The 22434-nt window shown below is 36.6% G+C and overlaps 1 protein-coding gene across 3 annotated transcripts in view; it reads right to left on the bottom strand.

The window, feature by feature from the left end:
* The window catches only part of RPRD1A (regulation of nuclear pre-mRNA domain containing 1A), a 57173-nt gene that overhangs the window by 3871 nt on the left and 30868 nt on the right, over positions 1–22434 (bottom strand). For 2 of the 3 annotated variants that reach the window (XM_037154471.2, XM_037154472.2), the window contains 2 exons: positions 21819–21945; positions 21536–21711 (listed from right to left, as the gene is read on the bottom strand). In XM_037154471.2, the coding sequence (XP_037010366.1) occupies positions 21536–21711; positions 21819–21945 (303 nt within the window). Of the gene's footprint in view, positions 1–20027; positions 20124–21535; positions 21712–21818; positions 21946–22434 lie in introns of those variants that run through there. The other variant, XM_037154473.2, reaches the window with a different exon arrangement.

The following is a 22434-nucleotide window of genomic DNA, read 5'->3' on the forward strand; positions in this document are numbered from 1 at the left end:
TGTCTGTAATACACACCAGTTGCTTCCAGATTACATTACAGTGTTTTACAGCTATCTTGAAATAGTGTTTACGTTTATCACTGCTTTAAAATTATGGTCATTATTAGACCAACCATTCAATGTTACTTAGTGCATCAACATAGAAGTACATATTATTGTACAAATTTGCCTTACAAGGAATGGCCCATTCCCTGTAGTGGGAGTATCTATAGCCCAACTGCTCTAAGAGAATGAGGGAAAAAAGGCTTCTGGCACATGGAGAACTGGGTACTGGCAGACAAAGCAGGCAAAATCGACAAACAGCTGGGTAAGTCAAGGATAACTTTGGGTACATAAGGGAGGTGTGAATTCCTGCCATGTCTTACACATAGCTGCATTTCTCATCTATCATGATGTTCAACAAAGTATCAATAAAATAGTTTAATGGGGAATCTATAATCTTAAGACATGGTTTTCCTCTTTTCCCCTTCATCAGTGGTACACACTAGAACACCAGGTAGGTTCCAGCATAGTAGGTCCAAGTGGCATATAAAAGATAAACACCAGGGCGTTTCACATGATAGATGCAGACTTCTCAGTTGGATCTCATTACACATCTCCACATTTAGCACCTTTCTTCCTCAGAAGACACATCTCCACCCATCTCACTGTTCTTAGCTGAATCACTTTTGAATAAGCACTCTGGAGTAAGCAGAAAATACTCAGATGCTATTCAAATGTGCTAAAAGCAATTGTTCTCTGCCTTCTCTTGAGGCCAAGTGTTTTGAGAAACACATGTCATATATGTCTTTTGTGGTCATTACTGCCCACCCCAATTTCTAGTGTCCAGATAAGCTATTCTTCAATTCAGATTTCTAATAATCCTTCAATTAAAATTGTGGCAATTAAAAGCCTTCAGCCAATTTGTATACACTGTACACACACGAAAAAAAGACAAATGAAATTTGCAATTTATGAAATCTCTTATATTCTAGGCATTAAAATATGACCTCACTACTCTCAATAATCCTGAGAAGAGAGATTATCTTTCATAAGCCTATGAAATCATACTTTCCCACATTAGGATCAAAAGTAGCAATGAAAAGCTTTCTACTACTTTCATCTTGAAGACAGATTTAAATAGCTGGTAAACTGCTTCATGTTTACCAAGCTAACCAGCTTGGTTGGCCTGAAGACGAAACTGGATGAAACCTGGTAACTACCTGACTGTACAAATCAAGTCACAGTCCTAAAAATGTTACATTGTGTCACTGGTAGATATGTACAAAGTTCTAACCAAGGTGGGGAACAGTTAGGTAGTGCCTCAAAAAGTCAGAGAGTTCTATATGACCAACAATTATTTTAGGAATATACAAAGGAGAACCAAAAATGTATGGCCACACAAAAATTCATACATGAATGTTCATAGCAATATACTTGATAAGCACCAAAAAGTAAGATCCAAATATCCACCAACTGATAAGAGAGAAACAAAATGTGGTATATCCCTACAATGTAATATCATTTGGCCATAAAGAGAAATGAAGTACTGATACACTGTAACATGGAAGACCCCGGAAAACAGACTGAATGAAATAAGCCAAACAGACCATATATACCATGTGGCTCCATTTATATCAAATGTCCAGAATAGAAAAATTTATAGAAACAGAAATGAGACAAAGGGCTTGAGGTAGGGTGGTGTAGAAATAGGTAAGAGGTTCCCTTTAGGGTAGATAAAAATGTTCTAAAATTACTAGACTGTAGTGATGGTTGCAAAATCCTGTGAATACACTAAAGGAAAAAATGTCTAAGTGGGCAAGTTACATGGTAAGTGAATTACACCTCAATAAAACTGTTAAGAGGGGTGGGGGGAAGGCTTTGTGAGTTAGTCTGAGAACTGAAATACCACAAATAGTATTTTTTATAATGGAAAAATAGACTCCAAGTTCTGCTACTTTGGTAAGAAATTCACTTTAAAAATAAGACTCACATGGATAAAGGAGAAAGTGAACTGGTCTTTCCAGATGCAGTAAATACCAAGCTCACACAATACTCTCCACCCAACCCTAACCGGGTTTTCTGGAAAGACCAATTTGACATCTGTTAACGCAAATATTACAGTCCCAGTGATGAGCGTATGTGTTGGGCGAGGGGGTCAAAAGCAATTCTGAAGAAAATAAAGCTTATAACTGCTTTGCATATGTCACCTGCATGTAACATAGCACCTCTTTATTCACATACCAACATTTTAGATGTCAGTTTGAGTCTTCTGAAATTCTAGCTTTTACTGTGTATTTTTTTTCATTTTTAAAGTACAGCATCCTGTTATTTGATACGGAGCTTGAAGGTCTCAACCGAGTTCAAAAACCAGTCAGCAAACATGTGAGCATTGATTACGAGTATGTGCCAGTCACTGTGCTGGAAATACAAAGATGAATCATAGGCCTTACACAGAATATACAACTGAATGGGCAAGCAAATTAGTTATAAGTATGCTGTGTTCCATCAGAAGCAAAAACTGCTTTCTATGACACACAAAAATTGGAGGATGGGGTTCAGGGAAGGGTTTCAAAGGCGAGAAGAGGGAAGAACACAATAGGCCAATGCAACAGCAAGATAAAACAGCAGTGAGAACAGTACGTGTATGGCAACTCACTATCATAGTGCACAGTGCAAAGTAAATTTCCTTGTCAAATATGGTCACTTTTAAGTTGTGAGAGGATTCATGTGGATCTAATACAGAATATACCTTAGAAAGAAACCCAGCTGGTTTATCGCAACTAAGAAACCAGTACAGCCCAAAGTGAGAGAGGAGTAATACAGTACTTCATAAACTGTATTGTATACATTAATACCTTCATTCAAAAGACGAAAACAATGTATAGCAAGAAAGATCAGTAGGACTTGGTTGTGGTTATATGAAGAGGCTTCAGGCTCAATGAATGATTGAATGGAGGTGCTATTATCTGGGATAGCAAAGACGGGAGAAACTCCAAAGGAGTTTGGGAACAGTGGCTTCCAGCATAGAAATTGAGTGTTATTCCTAGGACTTTCAGGCACTTGGAAATGTGGTTCTAGCATTCTCGGGTGGAAATAAAAGCATGGGATTTATCACGAGCAGTCTATCTAAAACCCTGAACATGTATGAGCTAATTTGGCAGTGTTTCTCCTTCATTTTCAACCATCTTGCCTTCTTACTCCACTTTTCTGCACGCCAACCATCAGACACAATTTTGTCAAACTTTGTTTTCTGTGGTTTCAGAAGAAATATATTTGGTTGTCTGATCATGTTTATTTGTTTTTGAAATTAACTTGTAAATAAAAGTGAAATGTATTTAAAAAAATACATTAGTATCAAATGTAATTTTCTGAGTTACCACAATGGTACACCACATCCATGACTCCAATGTACGCAAGAAGATGGTGAGTTCCCTCCCTCCCTCTCTGGTTGGGAATCATTCGGGAAGGAAGAGAAGTAGGGTAAGGGGAGAATGCAGAAATGTCCCCAGTGTTAAGAAATGGGGAAAAAAAACCCAGAAAAAAGTAGTGAGTATATATTTGGAAAATTTGAACGTTTTCCTTGGGAAAATACTACCTTTCTCAACAGATATTTTGGGTGCTGTGACTATAATCCAATCCGTTGAGAACAATACTGTTTACATCCATTACCTGAATAACTCAGTTCCTATCCTCAACCAACTTAAGAGTATCTGCTCTCCAAATACTTGTAAGAGAATTAAAGATTGACTATAATTTGACATTTGAAAGTTTCACTTAAAGCATTTCATATTTGAAAATTTCATGGATCTCCATGCCTTACATGTGAACTGCACATGGCAACTTATTTCCAGAGTATGAAAAGGGGACAACAGGTGAACTGTACAATAGGGAAGCTGACAAACACTACCCGAGACAGCTGACCAAGGGCACATCAACACCGGCAAGTCTTGTCGATAGAATGTACCCTTAACAAAATGTGATGAAAATGGCACTTTCCCTCTGGGATTCCTTCCCAAAACATGTAACTCCAGTCAGTGAGAAAAACATCAGACAAATCTTAATAGCAGGACATGCTACAAAATCCCTGAGATGTATTCCCATAATTATCAAGGTCATAAAACACATGGAAAGTACGAAGTGCCACAGTCAAGAAATCTAAGGAGGAATGACAGACAAACGTAATGTGATATTCTACATGGAATCCTGGAACAATCAAAATTCACATTTCTGCTTTCATGGTGCTGTCCTTAAATTGCTTTCACTTTTTTGTGTGGCCTTTAACGCTCACTCCTTTATCATACATTATCTAGTTTCTAAAGAATCACACCATCTCAGGGTCATAAAGGTCAGCGAGGCTGGTATTTCCCAAATTGGGTGGCTCATGAAACACTCCACAGGCCATAAATCAGAGGTTCTTGGCTGTTTGGGGGCAAAAATGAGTTTCTTTGCTACCTGCCTGCTCTAGTCCTCAATGTGCTCATATCCACAGGGAAGCTGCAGGAGTGGGATCTTGTTATTAACATTCCTCAAAAATCGCTTAAATACACATTATCATCTCTGAGTTAATAGTTTATGTAAGGAATACAGTTAGGTAAACATTAGTCCTAATATTGTCATTGAACTTCTTCTCGACTACCCCCAACGATAACAAATTCAGTATTTTATTCTTCACTTATGTATGAGTGGACATACTGTAGAATTCTAGGTTGGTGGTTTTCATTCAACATTTTTCACCCCACTCTAATTTGCTCTAATCATGATCCTGCTGGTAGTCCACTGTAATTTTTATCCTATAGGTAAGATGTTTTTTCCCCTCTGGCTTCCTTAAAGTTTTTCCCTTTGTTTTTAGTTTTCTGCACTTTGAACATGCCTTAGAGTAGACTGAAGATTTTTTGGTATCCTGCCTAGTGTTCTGAGTTTCTCAATCGGTGGTTTGATGTTGTCATTCATTTTGGAAATGCTTGGCCATTGTTTCAAATATTTCTTCTGTTTGATCTGTTCTCCTGGTATCCAAGTACCTGTGTGCTACACCTTTCCAAACTGTCCCACATTTCTTTAATATTTTGGGGTTTTTTGTTGTTCATTTTTGCATTTCAGTTTGGGAAGTTTCTACTGACCTATCACGAACCTCAGAGATCTTCCCCAGCAGTGTCCAATCTATTGAGGTGACGCTCAAAGGTACTCTTCATTTGTTGGTGTTTTTTTATTTTTAGCTTTTGTCTAGTTTTGCATGGGGTTTACTTTTATATTAGAGTTAACATACTCATCAGTTAGATTCTGGTCTGGTAATTCCAAACTTTGTGTCACATGAGTCTTTTTTACATAAAAAATATCTGCAGACTGTTTCTTGCTTTTTAGTATGCATTATCATTTTTTCAAAAGCTGAAAAGGACTGTCAGGTCATAGGAACTGAGGTAAATAGGTTCTGTGAGGCTTTATGTTAATCTGTGGAGTTGGGCTGTATTTAAGCTTTGTTGTAGATATAGATGTCAAGAGGCTGAAACTCATTACTTTCTTAAATAGTCCTTTCACATTAGGCAGTTCTAAGTGGCAGAATGGTCTTGTCGTATGTAATACATCCACTGTTCCCTCTGCCCTTATGTAACCCAACCTCCGCTTCTGATAGCTTCCAAAGAATCTGAAGACAGAGAGCACATAACTTACGACTATCTCCAAGTCTGATCTCTAATATCCCCATTTCCTTTAACTGTTCAAGGCATTCTGTTTCCACTCCTTTAGCCATCCTGGCCCTTGCCTCTGGATACTCCATGGTAAATTGATTCCTTTTAGTAATGTGGAATTCAGAGTTGAATATGAAAATCCAGGTGTGGTTTAACCAGCATTCAATGAACACCTAGGATAGCTTAACACCGTTTATACCAGCTATGTCACCATGGTAATAGCTAAATGACCAATGCTTTCTCCTGTGAAGTGATGCCTAGTTGAGTCCTGACCACACTAATGCAGTTGGGCGAATCTAAATGTAGTAATTGACAGTGGGAAGTTTTTCAGCAAAGAAAGAAGACAACACTGATCCAATTCTATTTGCACTAGTTATCAACCAACAGGTCAATCTGTGAGCCATGGTATCAGAGACAGCCCTAGTTCAAATGAAGTCGTAAGCAAATGTGTGCATATGTGCATTCCTCAAAGCTGTTGCAATTCAAAGGTTAAGAATGCCCACGGTCACTCTGACTGGTATGGCTCAGTGGCTTGAGCCCCGGCCTGCAAACCAGAGTCACTGGTTCAATTCCTAATCAGGGAACATGCCTGGGGTGCAGGCCAGGTCCCCAGAAGGGGGGTGGGAGTAGGAGAGGCAGCCACACACTGATGTTTCTCTCCCTTTCTCCCTCCCTTCTTCTCTCTCTAAAAAAAAAAAAAAAGGATGCCCACAGTCTTCTCATATTCAATAATCTTTCTGATGCTTCATGAACACACACATTTTAAAACCAAACATTTAGCTATACATATTCCCAAGTCAAAAGGCAACTAAAACCTCATTAGGAATTAGAATTTAAAACATACTGTTGTAGTATAATTTGTCTAACATCTAATAATTTATCAAAATTTATCAACTTTACTGAAGATACCTTAGTATTTGCTCATTTTAGTGTATTATTGTAAAATTATCTCAATTTTAAATTGTATCAAGTTCATTAGTACTAAAAAATGCCCAATTTACTTTATATTGGCATAAGATGACTGGCTCTTAGAAAGATCCCAAGAATAAAACAGGCTTCTTTCTGAAGCAGTGACTTTCTCCATGACCTGGTCTAAACAAAACCAGATCTGAGAAATGCTTTACAAAGAACACTTGCCTTAGGAAGTTAGCCTGACAGATGACATAAAGCTCTCCTTAAATTTTTCATTGGTTTAACTACATAAGAGGTTCACATTTTGCTTGAACAAACCTGGTGTGTGCAGATATGAAGACAATTTGTAGTTCTGACACAAATCTTACTTCAAAAGTGATAAGCAGATAAATCAATTACGTGGTAGTTACCAATAATATTCCCCCCTCCAATAAATTAAAATGTCACCCTGAAGGAACTAGACGAGAGGCATAAGAGCTTTTATTAAATTATGCCCAATATTCTTGACAGTAAAAATCCTCCACTAATTTGTCACATATACTTCCTTCCTTCAATAGGTCCAGTAATAAAGGAAACAAAATACACAATGAATGCTGGTTAGCTAAAATGTTAAAAAATTAACCCTTTTAAAATGATAAAAGGTGAATATATAGAACTATATAAAACGACAAGTGTGGAACAAAATACACCAAAATATTAATGGTTGTTTTCAGTGATTAATGTAAACTTGAGTAACTTTTTTTTTTTTGCTTTTTCAGTTACCCATTATAAACATGCATTGTTTTTATGTAGGTAGAGTTTGGAAGAGAAAGGCAAGGAAAATTTTGAAGTCTGCATATTGCTTTTATAAGCTGAATTAAACTAAAGTACTTAGAAGTTCCCAACTAGAAGAAATAGGGAAAAAGTTACTCTTGGAGCTTATACAGATACAAATTAGGTTTAATATCTACATTTGGAAGATGAAAAAATGGGCTTGTTACCACACAATTTCTTCAAGTTCACACAGTAGGTTCTAGAACCTAATTCCCAGTTCATTATTCTAATCCATACTCCACACTCACAGGAGCCTAGCCAAGATAGAGATCCAAGTAGGATCTAGATCTGTACATCTGGTATCACTGCAAGTTTTTAAACACTTCTAGTAACTATTTAAATGGTTAATGCATGACTTTTTAAAAGATTTTATTTATCTTTAGAGGGGAAGAGGAGGGAGGGAGAGAATTATCAACGTTATGGCTGCCTCTCATGCGTCTCCTGCTGGGTACTGGCCTGCAACCCAGGCATATGCCCTGAGAATTGAACTGCGGTTGTTTGGTTCGCAGGACCGTGCTCAATCACTGAGCTAAACCAGCCGGGGCTTGCATGATTTTTTTTTTTTTTTAAAGACTAAAGGAAATGTATCAAACTGTTATCGGGGAGCTAAGTGATGTTAATAAATTCATTTAATTTTTTCAAACTTCCTTTGAATCTATTAATTTCTCATTCATAAAAGATGTATAATAGTATCCACCTCTCGGGGTGGCAAATAAAATTAGTACTTAGAGCGCTACTGTGGCACAGAGTAACCACTAAGTACTAGTTACTACTGTATGACATAAATTTTAAATTCTCTCTCCTACTATGAAGTTTAAGTACAATAGCCAGGTTTCAGAATAGTTATAAAGCAGTGGTAACTTTTCATCTGTATAATGTATGGAAATATTTCCTGTATGTAGTATTGGGAGATTTTATCCAAGAGACTGAAGAATTCTGAGAACCTAGACACTAAGAAGCTACTAGAGGCTTCAAAAGCAGTTTCTTGATGAAGTTTTTTTGTTTTTGTTTTTTCACTTTCACTACACAAGCTCAAATAAGGGATATGGTACTCAATGATTAGTCAGAAAGAGGCCATAAAATGGGATTGCTACAGAATAAAATTTAGTAGGAGAGCCCAAGCTGACATCCTAGAATTCAAGACACCTTACTAGGATTAGGAATCCAGACACTCTGCTCCTCCCTGAGGATGATCAATTCTCTTAGGACAGGTCTGGGTAGATAGGTAGCTGAGAAAAAGGAGTCATCTGACATACCTACCATAGTTTTCATACTATAAGACACACCTAGGTGTTAGAGGAAAATAGGAAAAAATTTTTAAAGCAAAAAATAGGTAGTAATATATTTTATAACATAAATAATATTTCACCAATGTAAATGTAAACAGAACTCAACAAACCACCACTGCACCTCCCAAATTTGGGGGGGTGCATCTTCTAGTCTAAAAAATAGGGCAATGCCAGCTGCTGGATTGGGACACAAGAGTAAATTTGGTCAGGCACGGAGAGAGCGATCCTCCTTTCCTTTCCCAGTTTCCCTTCTGTCCACTTCCCCTTTACTTTTTGTCTCCTGGTTGCATCCTATATCCTATAGTCAAAGGAAACTCTTAACATTCTCATTTACAACTGTACTGCAAAATTCTCAGTTCTGCGTTATCTACAGGATATGCCCAATGATCAGTTTGTCTTGTGTGAAATGTATGTACACTGTACACTAATGTATCTAATATACACTATGTATATACACTACATACAGATAATCCTGAACAGCTTTTTTTGGACACCAAATTCAGGCTGTCACATACTAGTTAGCAAACAGGTCAAAGCTACCCCATGGTGATGCTACAGTGAGTATTTCAGTTTTGTAGAGCAGTCTGTACTTATGTTTGTGGTTAAGTAACAAGGGCAGAAATAAGACATGCTAAGAGTGGCAAATGTTTAGGTTCACTCAAATACTCCCTAGTCTTCAGCTGGTAGACTGTATGTTCCCTACCAAAGAAAAATGAGAACAGACTGTGATTGTAACACTAAACTGGATGGAATTCAGCATCAAAAAATTCCAGTATTCCAAATGCAAAAAAATATTCAGCAACCCAAATACAAGGGCAGTTTCTGTTCACTTCATGGAAAAAAAAAAACCACACAAGATTTCGTTACAGATCTTTTGCTTGACAGATTGAGTTGACAGGGCTACCAAAATTAGCATTCCAATCTCCAGTTCAGTTCACTGAAAACTCCATTCTCATCTTGAAGATCAATACCTCCTATTAAACAGTATTTCTTTTTACCCAAGAGAAGGCTGTCATTTTAAAATTACATTGTTTATAGTTAATTATGTCACCCTGGCTGGTGTGGTTCAGTGGACTGAGTGCTGGCCTATGAACCAAGGGGTTGCCAGTTTGATTTCCAGTCAGGGCACATGCCTGAACTGCAAGCCAAGTCCCCACTGGGGGGATGCACAAGGCAACCACACATTGATGTTTCTCTCCCTTTCTTCCTCCCTCCCTTCCTGTCTAAAAATAAATAAAATTAAAGAAAAACTATGTCCTAATTTTACACCTCAACACAGAGGGCTTAAAAATCATTAAAAACTATAGTAAGAAATTTTGTAAATAAAATCTCTCTGGGGAAAATTGTTCTATATATGATTTTATTGCTAAAATTTAGCATTTCTTTTGTTTTAGAAATGCATCATGTGCAAAGATGGAATACTGACTTACTATATTGTTTAAACTTCGCCAGCACAGTTTCCCAAAATCTCAAATGTACCTCATCTGCTCTCATTTTATGACCTTTATGGCTTCGATGCCATTGCTTACATTGCTTACGTTGCTTCCTCAATTACAGCCTAGAACTCAACATTCCTCCATTAATCAGAGTACAAGTACAGCCCTCACCTACGTGACTCATTCGGATGGAGAATCCCCCTGTAAACCAAAAGGTCACTGGTTCTACTGTATGCAGTCAGGACACATACCTAGCTTGCAGGTTCTGTCCCCATTCATGGCACATGAGAGGCAACCAACAGATCTTTTCCTCCTTCCCTTTCCCTCTCTAAAATCAATAAGCATGTCCTCAGGTGAAGATTAAAAATATTTTTTAAAGTATAGGGCTATACAATGGAAACTAATACAAATAATCCAATGCAAACTGTTATTGAAACAAAAGTAAAAAGCTCTTCATAATGTGGTTCTGAGAACACCATGTTTTCTCATGGATACGAATTAGGGGTGAGATCTCAAGGTATTTAGGCATTTTTTTCAGTACTTTACATTACTTTGCTGTTTTTCTATGATCTTCTAGAAGCAAAGTTCTTCCCTCTGAGTGTGCTGTCTTATTAACTTTCTGAAAATGCATGGTGGTTCCAGGGATGTTAACTTCATGTAACTAGTGACTGACTGCAGGCACTACCTGCTTGCAGGGACAGGACCCAACACAGATCAGACTAGCAATTGGCTTCCAGATACAGATGGTTGTCATCACTGCTGGGCCTCACCAGCCTGGAGGGCACATTGCATCTTTCCTCTGCTCTCAGCTGCAGATAGACAGACTTCTCATCACTGCTACCTGGCCCAAGAGGGAGGAATGCACAGGGGTTGACCCTGTTTCTACTGCTGTACCCTTAGTCACTGCGTGTTGTTTTGGTCTCCTGCTTCAAGGTATTCCACTTCTGGGCACAGAGTATTTGAGTAAGTGCGCCCCCACCTTTCGGGAGGTACATGCCACAATGGGATTTCTTTCCATTTGTCAGTAATCCATCGTCTAAGAATACAGCCATGTGGGGGGAACCCACAGCACTCTTTCTCTTATTAGAGCAGTTACATACATCTCATACAGTAAATATAATTTCATTTCCTATATATCTATTGTATTTACACCTCTTTAAGTGGTCTTATCAATCATTATGAATAGACCTTACTGTGACAATGGTAATGTCCTGTATCTGTACTACTCAATACAGTAGCCAAGAACCACACATGACTACTGAACATTCAAAATATAGCTGAGAACTTAAATTTTAATTAAATTAAATAATTAAATAGGCAGCCAGTGGCTGCCTATTGAACACTGCAGCTCTGTATCTCTACACTTCACCTCAACCCCTCCTGTCTCACCTCTCCCCATTTCATCTCCTCTTTTTATCCTATTGTTGTCTTTATAGATTAATGCAACAAATATGTAACATAATATACACATCCTTATTACACAGATGATACAAACTATTCTACGTTTTATTATATTTTAGTATACATTTTCTGTAAGTTCTAAGAGGGAAAAACTGCCACTTAGTCTAACATCTTAAAATGGAAGTCAAGGGAAGAGTGTGTAAGACTGAGAAAGCATCTAAGGTCAGAATCTATTCTGCTTTTGTTTTCTCTCCAGAATAGAGTGAAAAGTCTAAATCAGGCCAGAAATGATGTGAACACCACACTTTAATGAAACCCAAGTCTCTTAACATAATCCATTACACTCCAGGATCCTGGGGTGAAAGGTAGGAAATACTTTAGACTAACTTGAACTCTAAGACAATTACTTCCAAGAAATCATGAAGAACTATGAAAAAGGTGAACGACAACAAGTACTGTAACTAATCTTGAAGAGGCAGACCCCATAAATAACATACAAATGGGCCTGATGCAGGTAAGTCAGAATCTCAAAAAAGGATTAACGTATTCTTTAAAGAACTTGGGGATCCAGGTGCAATCATGGTGATGCTAAGAATATAAGCATTTTCCTTGTGAGAACACTATAGCTATTAAAATATTGCAGGATCTTACACTCCTTTTGGAGTGTCCCTATAAATAAAACACCAAATTCACTGGTTAAAAGGTGCTAGCCAGAAAACCTTCAAGTCTTCTTAGGGCTGGAGCTTCAGAAGTACTTACTTTTGCCTAATGTCACTGAGGAAGTTAAGTGGCAAAGCCAGAACTTCCATTCAGGCAATCCAGCTGCAGAGCTCCTGGCCCCTCACCACAAAGCCCAACTGTTCCTTAAGTGTTTACTGACCTAAGACCACAGTCAACCAGCAAAATTTTTAACCACAGGTCTGTGTTTCTGGCCTTATCTCTTCAACACATAAAACATATTTTTACCTATAACTTAGAATACATCCTTAAGAAATTTGAAGACGCAAAGCCAAGAGAGTCAAAAGAAAACAAGTCTTTTTTTATTTTTTATTTTTGAGAGTACGTTTATTAAAGCTGGGGACAGTGAAAAAAGGAAGGGCTTAAGGATACAAGATGCAACAAGAGCCTAGGCAGGGCTGCTCTGGCCACTGACATGCAGAGAAAAGGGGGGCCTGGAAACAAGTTCAGGGTTAGCCCAGGAAGAGCTGTTGCTACCTACTGCTCCCCTGGTTGCACATCTTGTGGGGACCCTTTAGGAGATGCACACCTGAGGGGGATAAAGGCGATGGCGTGCTCCTGAGAGGGAGAGTGCACTAAGAAATGGCAACTCTTTAGAAAACTCTACAGGCTGGAACAGACTCAATGAGATAAAAATAAGTATTCAATAAAAATAAGTATTTAAAAGTTAGTTATATAAGAATCTGATGAACGAATCCAAGAATGACCATAGTTTAGGGAAAAAAACAGGGTCAAAGTACTCCCAACATTAACATAAGCAAAAAAAAAAAAAGCCAATGCTACACCGTCACAAAGATGTTCTCTGTGGTACGTATTGAGGAATAAAAAATATAAAGACTCATGTTTTACTTGTACTTTTCTTATTGAAAGAATCCTTAGATCCTTCTTCAGAGCCCATACTTCAAACATATACTTTCAAACATTTACTTGTATAACTCCTAAGTTCATTGATTAGAAAAAATGAAAGCTGGAACTGAAAATGCTTTGAACACTCATTGCCAGCAATAAAAAACATAAGCAGCTGACCAACAAAGAAACACATATTAAGGTTTATAAAAAATAGAGAGTAAGTAACTAAACGTTAAATAGGATTCAGCACTCCTGTGCACTTCACCAAGCTTTGGAGGCATGACTATTTTACAGTCTTTATGGACATTTACATTATCAATTCTCCCATGAGCCACTATAGCAAGGCCACCTGCACCTGCTAGACCCCAGCAGCATGGGCAAGGTCCAGGCACCACCATAACTACAGGGGTACTGAGCAGTTTGGCTGCTGTGGGGGCAGACTAGAAGCAAGGTTCCAATCAGGTCTGAACTGACTCTGCAAGCTCACAGAACTCTAGCACTAACACCTCACTCTGACTCCCTGTCAACCGGCCCTGAACTGTAGATCTGTGGACTAGCCAAGTAGAAAATCTGCAGTAAGTCCCTTTTTTCAACAAGACTCATAAAAATCTGACAAAGCAATCTCCACTCCCAACATTAGGCAAGCATGCTATTAAAAAAAAATCAACAAAAGCCCATGGGAAATATTACAGGAAAATAATAGAAATGAGGCAAAAATGATGAGAAAAGATGAGTAACATGGAGTAGATTCAGAAAAGTCAGTATGTATGTAATAAAATTTAAGCAGAAACTATAAAAAACCCCTAAGAAACAAAAATAAAAAGCAACTTAGGTCTTCCCAATAAAAGGGCACCACAAATACCAAGCAAACTTAATGAGAGATCAATATCCTAGGTATGTGCCAAAGTTTTATTAAATATGTAGAAGGAAAAAAGTACAGTAGACACACACACAAAGGTCATGGGTGAGCAGAAATTAAAGCTGTTCTCAGACATGCAAAGACTTGTACTACTTTTGTTACAGTTTATGACCTGTATAGCTGTCCTTTATTTTGATGCAGATGACTAAAACAGCTTTTCAAGTAACCTTCTTAATGATAAGTGATACATGAATAATGGCAATCAAACAATTACAAAAATGGCTTAACATTCTATAAAGAAAACTTGTAAGGAGGAAGGGAAGAGAGGAACTCAAAGACGCTATTATTTCAAATGATGTACTTTCAATATTAATAGTAGGTGGTGGTTCTAGTCTATTCTGGACTTGGTGTTTTCCACATCTCCCCCGATGTAGGAATGTGTGTACGTGCACACACAGAAATGTATAGAAGTAGAAAACGAGTTTCGGCAAGGCCGTGGAGAAATTGAAACCCGGTGCACTGTTGGGAATGTAAAACGGTGCAGCCACTACGGATGGTATGGCACACTGTGGCGGTTTCTTTACAACTGAAAATAGAATCACCATAGGACCCAGCATGCGAAACACAAAGTTCTTTCTCTCACAGACACCTCACATTCTAGTGTCAGGTACAGATGCTAAGAATATAAATGTTAAACATTTTGTGTATATAGTGTAAGTAGCATGAAAGAAAAATAAAAACCAAAATGACAATGTAATACAGTGGGAGGAAAAGGGGGGGCAAGAGAAGGGCTATGCTGACCAAATAAAGGGGTAAAAAAGGACTATGCAGAGGTGAAAGGGGAACATAAAACTGAATGAAAAAGGAACCAGTGAAGATCAGTAGAAAGCATTCCAGTCATTCTGTTAACCATCTGAAAAGAAAAACCCTGAGATGAAAACATGCTTCATCTGCTTGAAGACCAAAATGGATGTCTGGGAGCCTGCACAATAAGATAAGGTTGAATGAAGAATCATGACCTGTAATCCCATAGACCTACATGGCTACTGGGTTTAAAGGAAGATCCAAACATGTAATGGGAAACACTGAAGGGTTTTGAATAGGGGTAAGACGAGACCCGATTTCTTCTTAAAAGATCCATCTAGCTGCAGTGATGTATAAAGTTAAGAGAGGGACAGGAAGACCAGTTGTTAATATCCAGGCAGTGTACAACCACCACTTAGGGTGGTTTGGCAGAGTTACGAAAGACACGTTACACAGTCGACACTTCAACAACATGGGCATTAATGGCGCCGACAACTCCCACAATCAAAAATCTGCATGTAACTTCTGACCCCCACCAAGTCCTATAAGGAGACCCACATGATTCAAATCTGTGCTGAGAGTCAACTGTAGTTACATTTAATAAAACACAGAAGGGCTTCCATTTATATAACAAACTGAACCCATGCTTAGCTCCCTCCAAAAATGCCACTAAATTAATAAATCAATTTATAAAACAGAAACCCACAAGGATGAAGAGAGAACCACAGTAACAAAGATGTCAAGAAACTTGAAAGAGAAGATGGAAAAAACTGAAGGAAGGTATAATGACTAAAAGTAAGATAATTCATCCTGAGAAACTGTGGATAGGTAGAGAGGCTTATGACTTTGAGGTACCAAAGCTCCATGAAATGTAATGGTGAGTCTTAAGGGTGACAATAAGGGTTAACTGAAAAATCTTTGTATCAGTCTATTAAAACTCTTATCCCACAGATCCAAAAGATGTAGGATAAGAAACCAAGCCAGAAATCTGTACTTGGAAATTTAAACACAGAAATGAGAGCTAATGTACTACTCTGAAGACAGATGACTTATGTCACCTACCTGGCAAACCTGAAGTATTTTATTTTCTCTGGAGAAAATAAAATGGCACAGGAGAAGACCTACAGATGATGATATTTGGGGATCATCAAAGACAATGACCTGGTACCATCTTACTGAAAGTCATGTTGATAACATGTCTTGAGTCTTTAATGTGAATCAGCAATTTCATCTTTAGGAATTCATTACAGGCGATATACTCATATATGGGTAAGAAGTTAACTGAAGTTATTCACTGCAATACTGTTTATAATATCAGAGCAATGGAAACGCTTGATCGTAAAAAACATACACCAAATTAGGATATGACCATATATTAAAAAGGAAAACACTGATATAAGATGCATATAGTAAATTACATGAAAAGGACAGTATGTAAAACAACACACAGAGCTAGTACACAGTGCTAAGCCTTTTTCTTAGGTGGCTTTCTTCCTATGATAAAAATAATAGTTGATTACATAATTCTTTGAAGATCAATAAATCAACCATTAAAAATTTATGTGTAATAATATTTAGGTGTCAAAAATAATATAAGGAGCCATTAAGAAGTTTTTTTTTGAGAAATTCACTAAGTTCCATCTTACTAAATTATTTCTGAATCTAATCTGTGATTTCGATGGAAAAACAGTTAAGATAAAAATAACTGAATCACAGATGAAAGACTCCATAATCAATTCCCATATTCTTACTACTATGCCCTTGAATAATATTGGTACAGTGATAAGTCAATAACCATCAAAAAGCTACCATGAAATAGGTTTTTAAGAAATCCATACTCAAGGACATGTTTATGGATTTTAGAGTGAGGAGGCGGGGAAGGAGAGGAGAGAGGGAGGAAGAGAGTTGAGAGATGAGGATGAGATGAAATGCGATGAGAGCAAGCGAGACGGAGAGGGCAGTAAGAGAGGACATTAGTCAGTTGCCTTCCATAGGCGCCAGGGATCAAACCCACAACCGAGGTTTGTGCCCTGATCCGGAATGGAACCTGCAAAGTTTTGGTGTACAGGACTATGCTCCAACCAATTGAGCCACACAGCCAGGGTGCAATAGATTTTTAAATTTGCATTTTCAGTGCTATATATACTAAGACATTCTTATTTTCTACATTAAGAGTATCACAACAGAAATTTCTAATCATTAAATATCTTGGGCAAAACAAAATTTATCTTAAGCATTTAAAAAAATGGAAACTGAATGTTTTGAAAAACAAAGCTTTATGAAAGTAAGCACTCTTCGAAAACCTGGAATATACTGCCTAGCAGATAGAGGGACAAACTAAAGTAAACAGTATGTCCAAAAACAGCAAAACCAAGTAAATTAAGTCCACTTAACTCTAAACCATAACTGAAAAATAACTTAATAAAAAATGTCTACTTAGCAAATGTTGTCATTTAAAATATTATATAGGCAAGTATGTATAAAACAAATGGAAAGAAAGTAAAAATCATGTACACAATCATAATTAAGTAAAACTATAATACAAACAATACCAAAAAGTAACACAAACAAAAGTCTACTGTATAATTTAAAAGACGGGTGAGAGAATGGACCAGTAGAACAGAGTAAGTACTACATTCCCACGTATAGATACTGGAATTAAGTATAACATAAATGGCACTTCACAACATAGTAAAAGATAAACTGAGCCATTAATGAAATCATTAATCATTAATTGATGAGGAGACATCTACTATCACTTATAAATTACTAGTTATATCCTGACATTATACAAACCAGGGGAAAAAAACCCCTAGAAAATAGAATTAGGAAAAAAACTACAAAAACTAGCATAGTATTTTTATAGTTATGAATTGAGAAAGCCATTTTAATTATATCCAGAAAGCCCAGAATCTATAAAAGCAAGAGGCAAATATTAATATACAAACTGAGAAACAAACAGAAAAGTATGCAAAGAACATAGAAAATTAACAGCAGAAATAAAATGGCTAATAAATATTTTAAAAAGATGATCAAAATGGAACTGGATAAAAGTAGGTGAAGGATTAGCCAAAGAACATCTACCCATAACTCATACAGACAACAAGTGTGATGATGGCCAGATGGGGGAATGGACAACGAAAGGGGTGGACATGGGGACATCTGGATTAGCGTCAACAATAAAAATAAAGGGGAAAAAATTAAGATGATCAACATGAATAAACACAGAAAAACCAGACCTATCAAAATAGAAAAATTTAAAAGATCACTGGCAGAGTGGACAAGGTTGTAAAAGAGAAGATGCACTCATACTTCGACGAATTTAAAAAGGCATAGGTTTTACAGGACTTGAGTATACTATCAATACTGAAAACACACATTCCCTTTGACCTAGTTATTCTATTCTACTTCTGAGAATGAGTCCTGCAGATATTCTTGCCCAACCACACAAACCTGTCATCAGTTCTCTACAGTATGACATATAAAGCACAGACTAAAATATGCAACTCAGTGGATGCATTCTGACACCATTAGGGACAGAAACTAAACAAACATTCATACAATAAATACTATACCCTCATTTTAATGAGTTAAATCTGAATATACTGATGTAAAACTGCAAAACAAACACTGTCCTCTTGGAACTGAGCAATTTTTTCCTTTTAAGAATCATCAAATGGTGATTTCCAATTTTCTATGGAAGCCTAGCAATTTAAACTAACTAGATCAATGTACTATGAGATACATAGGGATTTTCTAAAAGCATGCTTTCTTATTATATGATGTACACTATGAAAAAAGTATTCAAAACTGAGTAAAAACTATTTCATTATGTATGAAAGAATTTCTGATCTATATATTGCTTCCTCTCCAAAAACACAAAAATCAAAATGTCATTCTAAGTCCCCTAATCCATGAATGCCTTCAAGCTTAGTGAATGTAATTTATGCAATAACTGCAACTTCTGAATGCTGAAATGATTCCCATAGCAATCTACAAATTAATCAATAGTCTATTTTGCTATCTACTTAATAACCAGCTAAAGTTAGCCATAAATTTCAAAAATAACAATTCATAATTTCTAAAATTAAAAAACAAACCACTTGTTTTCATTCTTAACAAATGCTTTAATAATGGCCTCCTTAAGAATATGATAAAGCCAACTCCTGAAGTTTCACTTTAGATGTCCATTAAAAAAAAAAGAATAATTAACGACACACCACTATCTGGTGAATCACAGCTGTTGCTCAAAAACAGGTAACTTAAAGCCGATTATATCACAGCTGATTTTTAAGTATAAATCTTGACCTCTCAGTCTCAACTTTAAAGTGGTATCTTCTTAGTACAAAAAAATGTCTATCTCATCATTTTCCTACTTTATGACAAAGGAATCAATTATAAGTGATAATTTACAAAAAGTTCTGTGGAACAACCTCCTAGTTTATTAGAAAACTAAATATTTCTTCACTTGTAAAAAAGTGTTTAACATCATTCAGGAATGTCCAACCTTTTGGCATCTCTGGGTCCCCCTAAAAGAAGACTGTCTTGGGCCATATATTAAGACACATAATCACAAAAAATATCGTAACGTTTTAAGTAAATTTATGATTTTGTGTTGGGCTGCATTCAGAGCCACCCTGGGCTGCTGCGGCCTGTGGGCCACAGGTTGGACACCCTGTGGTTTCTTCCGAATATAAAACTTCATGCTGAAAAACAAAGCAAAACAAAAGAGCTCCTAGAAGACTTTATTTCAAGACAGTGATTACCTGTGAGGAAGTTCAAGGAAGCAGAAACAGTTGCAGAGATGGGACTTAGTTTTGCTGTAATTTTACATGTAAGTAAAACTTAAAAGCAAATATGTCTTTTTGTTGGCAGATTCCCTGGGTTCTAAATAATTCACTACCTGATTGTGACCTTGGGGAAGTTATTTAATATCCTTGTGCCTCAGTTACCTTACCTGTAAAATGGGGATAATAGTAATTCCTGCTATATAGGATTAAATGAATTGATATATATGGAGTGCTTAGAATAGTATCTGATATATATGGTAAATGTTACTGTTATTATTATTATTATTATCATCATCAGCTTCATCACACTGGAGAAAGAGGGTGAGCGGTAGTATCTGTTCTATTTTCTACATTTACATTTGAAACAAACATAAATTCTATTTTGTAACCAGTAATAAATAACCAACATAAGTGAGAAAGCAGTATAAAGCAGAATAACAAAGTTTCAGTCTTCTCTTCAATTTTCAAAATCATGAGACAATACAGACTTTGGAGTTTGATATTTATTTTTAGCAGGAAGAATATGCTAATGGTGATGACATCATTAGAAGACAGGCCATGTCCAATACCTGCAACAGAAGCTCAACAGAAGTTAAGGAAAGCATGCCGAAAGACTGGAGACAAAAACTGTATGACATGACTTACCCTTAATTCTGCTTACAACAGAACAAGTAACAATATGTTTAAGGTTGAAGTTCCATTACAAGACCAAAAACTGGTAAGTTAACTACTGAAAGTATGGTTTAAAAAAATTCCCTTTTCCTTTCTCTGGAGCACTAGACAACATCTCTAAAGGTAGTGCACGGTGTCAACAACTATGTTCTGAGAGTGTGTATGTGAACAGAGAAAGAACAGATTGCAAAGGGGTAATGCTAAATTAAAAGCTAAGAAATTGGGGGGTGAGAGCATTGCTGCTAGTACTTTATCAAATACAATGCTCTCACATGTAGAAATGCAACTATCTTTGGCACAGTTGTAAGTACGCTGAAACAAGAACTAAACCTTATAGAAATACTGCAATTATACACATATGGTCTTGACACCCCCAAATGGGTGGCACTAATAAATAAAAGTGAAGAAAAGTAGTATCATAACTACAAATTTGCGGAGAATGAGCTCTAAATAAAGGAATCCAGACAAATTTGAAATTTTCCTATGTATTATTAGAATAAGAAATTGCTAGATGGTAAACAATTTAAACAAGAACAAATCAGATGAAAAATTCTTTATAAAACCAAATCTGGCTCATCCATTTCTGACCATGGCTACCCTGCTAAAAAAAAAAACAACAAAAAACCAAAACATGGGAGTGCCTTTTTTTAAAAATGCTGCACCTCCAAGCTTCTCATCATTATCAACCATCATTCAATTTAAAGAAGTAATGACTCTCTACCTAAGGGTGTGTATGAGCTGGGGCGGGCGTGTGTAGGGTTGTAATATGTTAAGCAGGGATAGAACAAAGGAGTAACATGAAGATGACCTTCCTGGGCAAAACTGATGTTCAAGAACAAAGAGACTGAGAACTAGCATACCCACAACAAAGTCTATGACTCAAAGTCTTATTTATTAATTGTATACCCAAAAGACCACATGTATTCAGAACAGGAATTAAATACATCCAACCATAACTCACTGTACATGACATGAGATTTATAACATATGCTATTTTCCCATTACTTTTGTCCTTGCAAATAAGGATTTAAACTCATAAAGTAAATTATTATAACTGGAATCTCATTTAAATGAGAAATTTTTAAATGCAACCAACTCTTCTAATTAAAATCTCTAAGTTTACTTAGGCAGGTTGATTTGATTCAAGTAAAAAGAAACCCATTAATGCACGTAGTAGCTTACCTGGGCCACCGTCTAAAAAAGGTCTATGTTAAAAAAAAAAAAGCAAAATGTGCAAGAACATCAAGATATTTAAAAATTCCTACCAAAATAAATTAAATAAACACTAAAGAAGGAAAAGGTTACGCACTTCCAATTTATGCTCTTTCTCTGCAAGGGCTTCCTTTTGACAACGAAGAAAATCTGCTAACATTCGAGTGAGTTGCTTCCTATCATCTATTTCAGCTGCCAATCTGCCATTGTAATCTGCCAGCAACATACAAGCATCCTCTACCATTTTAGAAAGCCTTTCTCCAGATTCTTTATCTAAGAAAAGCACATAATAAAATTATCACAAAACAAAAACAATGCCATATACTGTTCACTCACCCAAACGCCCCCCTCAAATTCAGGTCACATTTAGAATGTCTCACCTGTTATCTTATCTAGTAGGGACACTTCTTGGACTTCAACAGGTAAAGAAGCTATCCTCTGATGAACTGCTGCATCACCGGAAGCAGCATTTTCTAAATCTTGTAATGCTCTAACAAGATCTAGAGTCTAAAAAATTATACAACTTTAGAACCAAAAATAAATGAAGCTTAAACAAATAACAAGACAAAATTTATTTCATATTTCTTAATCCTTATGAGCTATACTTACTAGTTCAAAGCTTCAAATATAAACTACTTTAGAAGACACTCCATTTATTTTATACATTAAGAAAAAGCAGCTACACTATGACAGGTACTGGAAATACGTAAATTGGAAACATATAACTGAGACATGGCCCTTAGCCACCGGGAACTCATATTCCAGTGGTGGAGACAGTGTAAAAATAATTATCTCACAATAAATTGATGTGACTAGTTTGTAAGCCAAATACACACAGTAGTAAAAGAGAAGACAGGCTATAATTTAAACCTGGAGAATACAAGTTTCATGTATGATATATTCATTACATTGTCATTGTACATGAGAAGAATTTTTTAATATGAAATTGAATTTTGGGAGCAGGGGATACAAATTATCTTCTATCACAACATAGAA

Source organism: Artibeus jamaicensis, unplaced genomic scaffold (genome assembly GCF_021234435.1).
Source record: "Artibeus jamaicensis isolate MK-2021 breed Jamaican fruit bat unplaced genomic scaffold, CSHL_Jam_final contig_354, whole genome shotgun sequence".
Taxonomy (NCBI): Eukaryota; Metazoa; Chordata; class Mammalia; order Chiroptera; family Phyllostomidae; genus Artibeus; species Artibeus jamaicensis.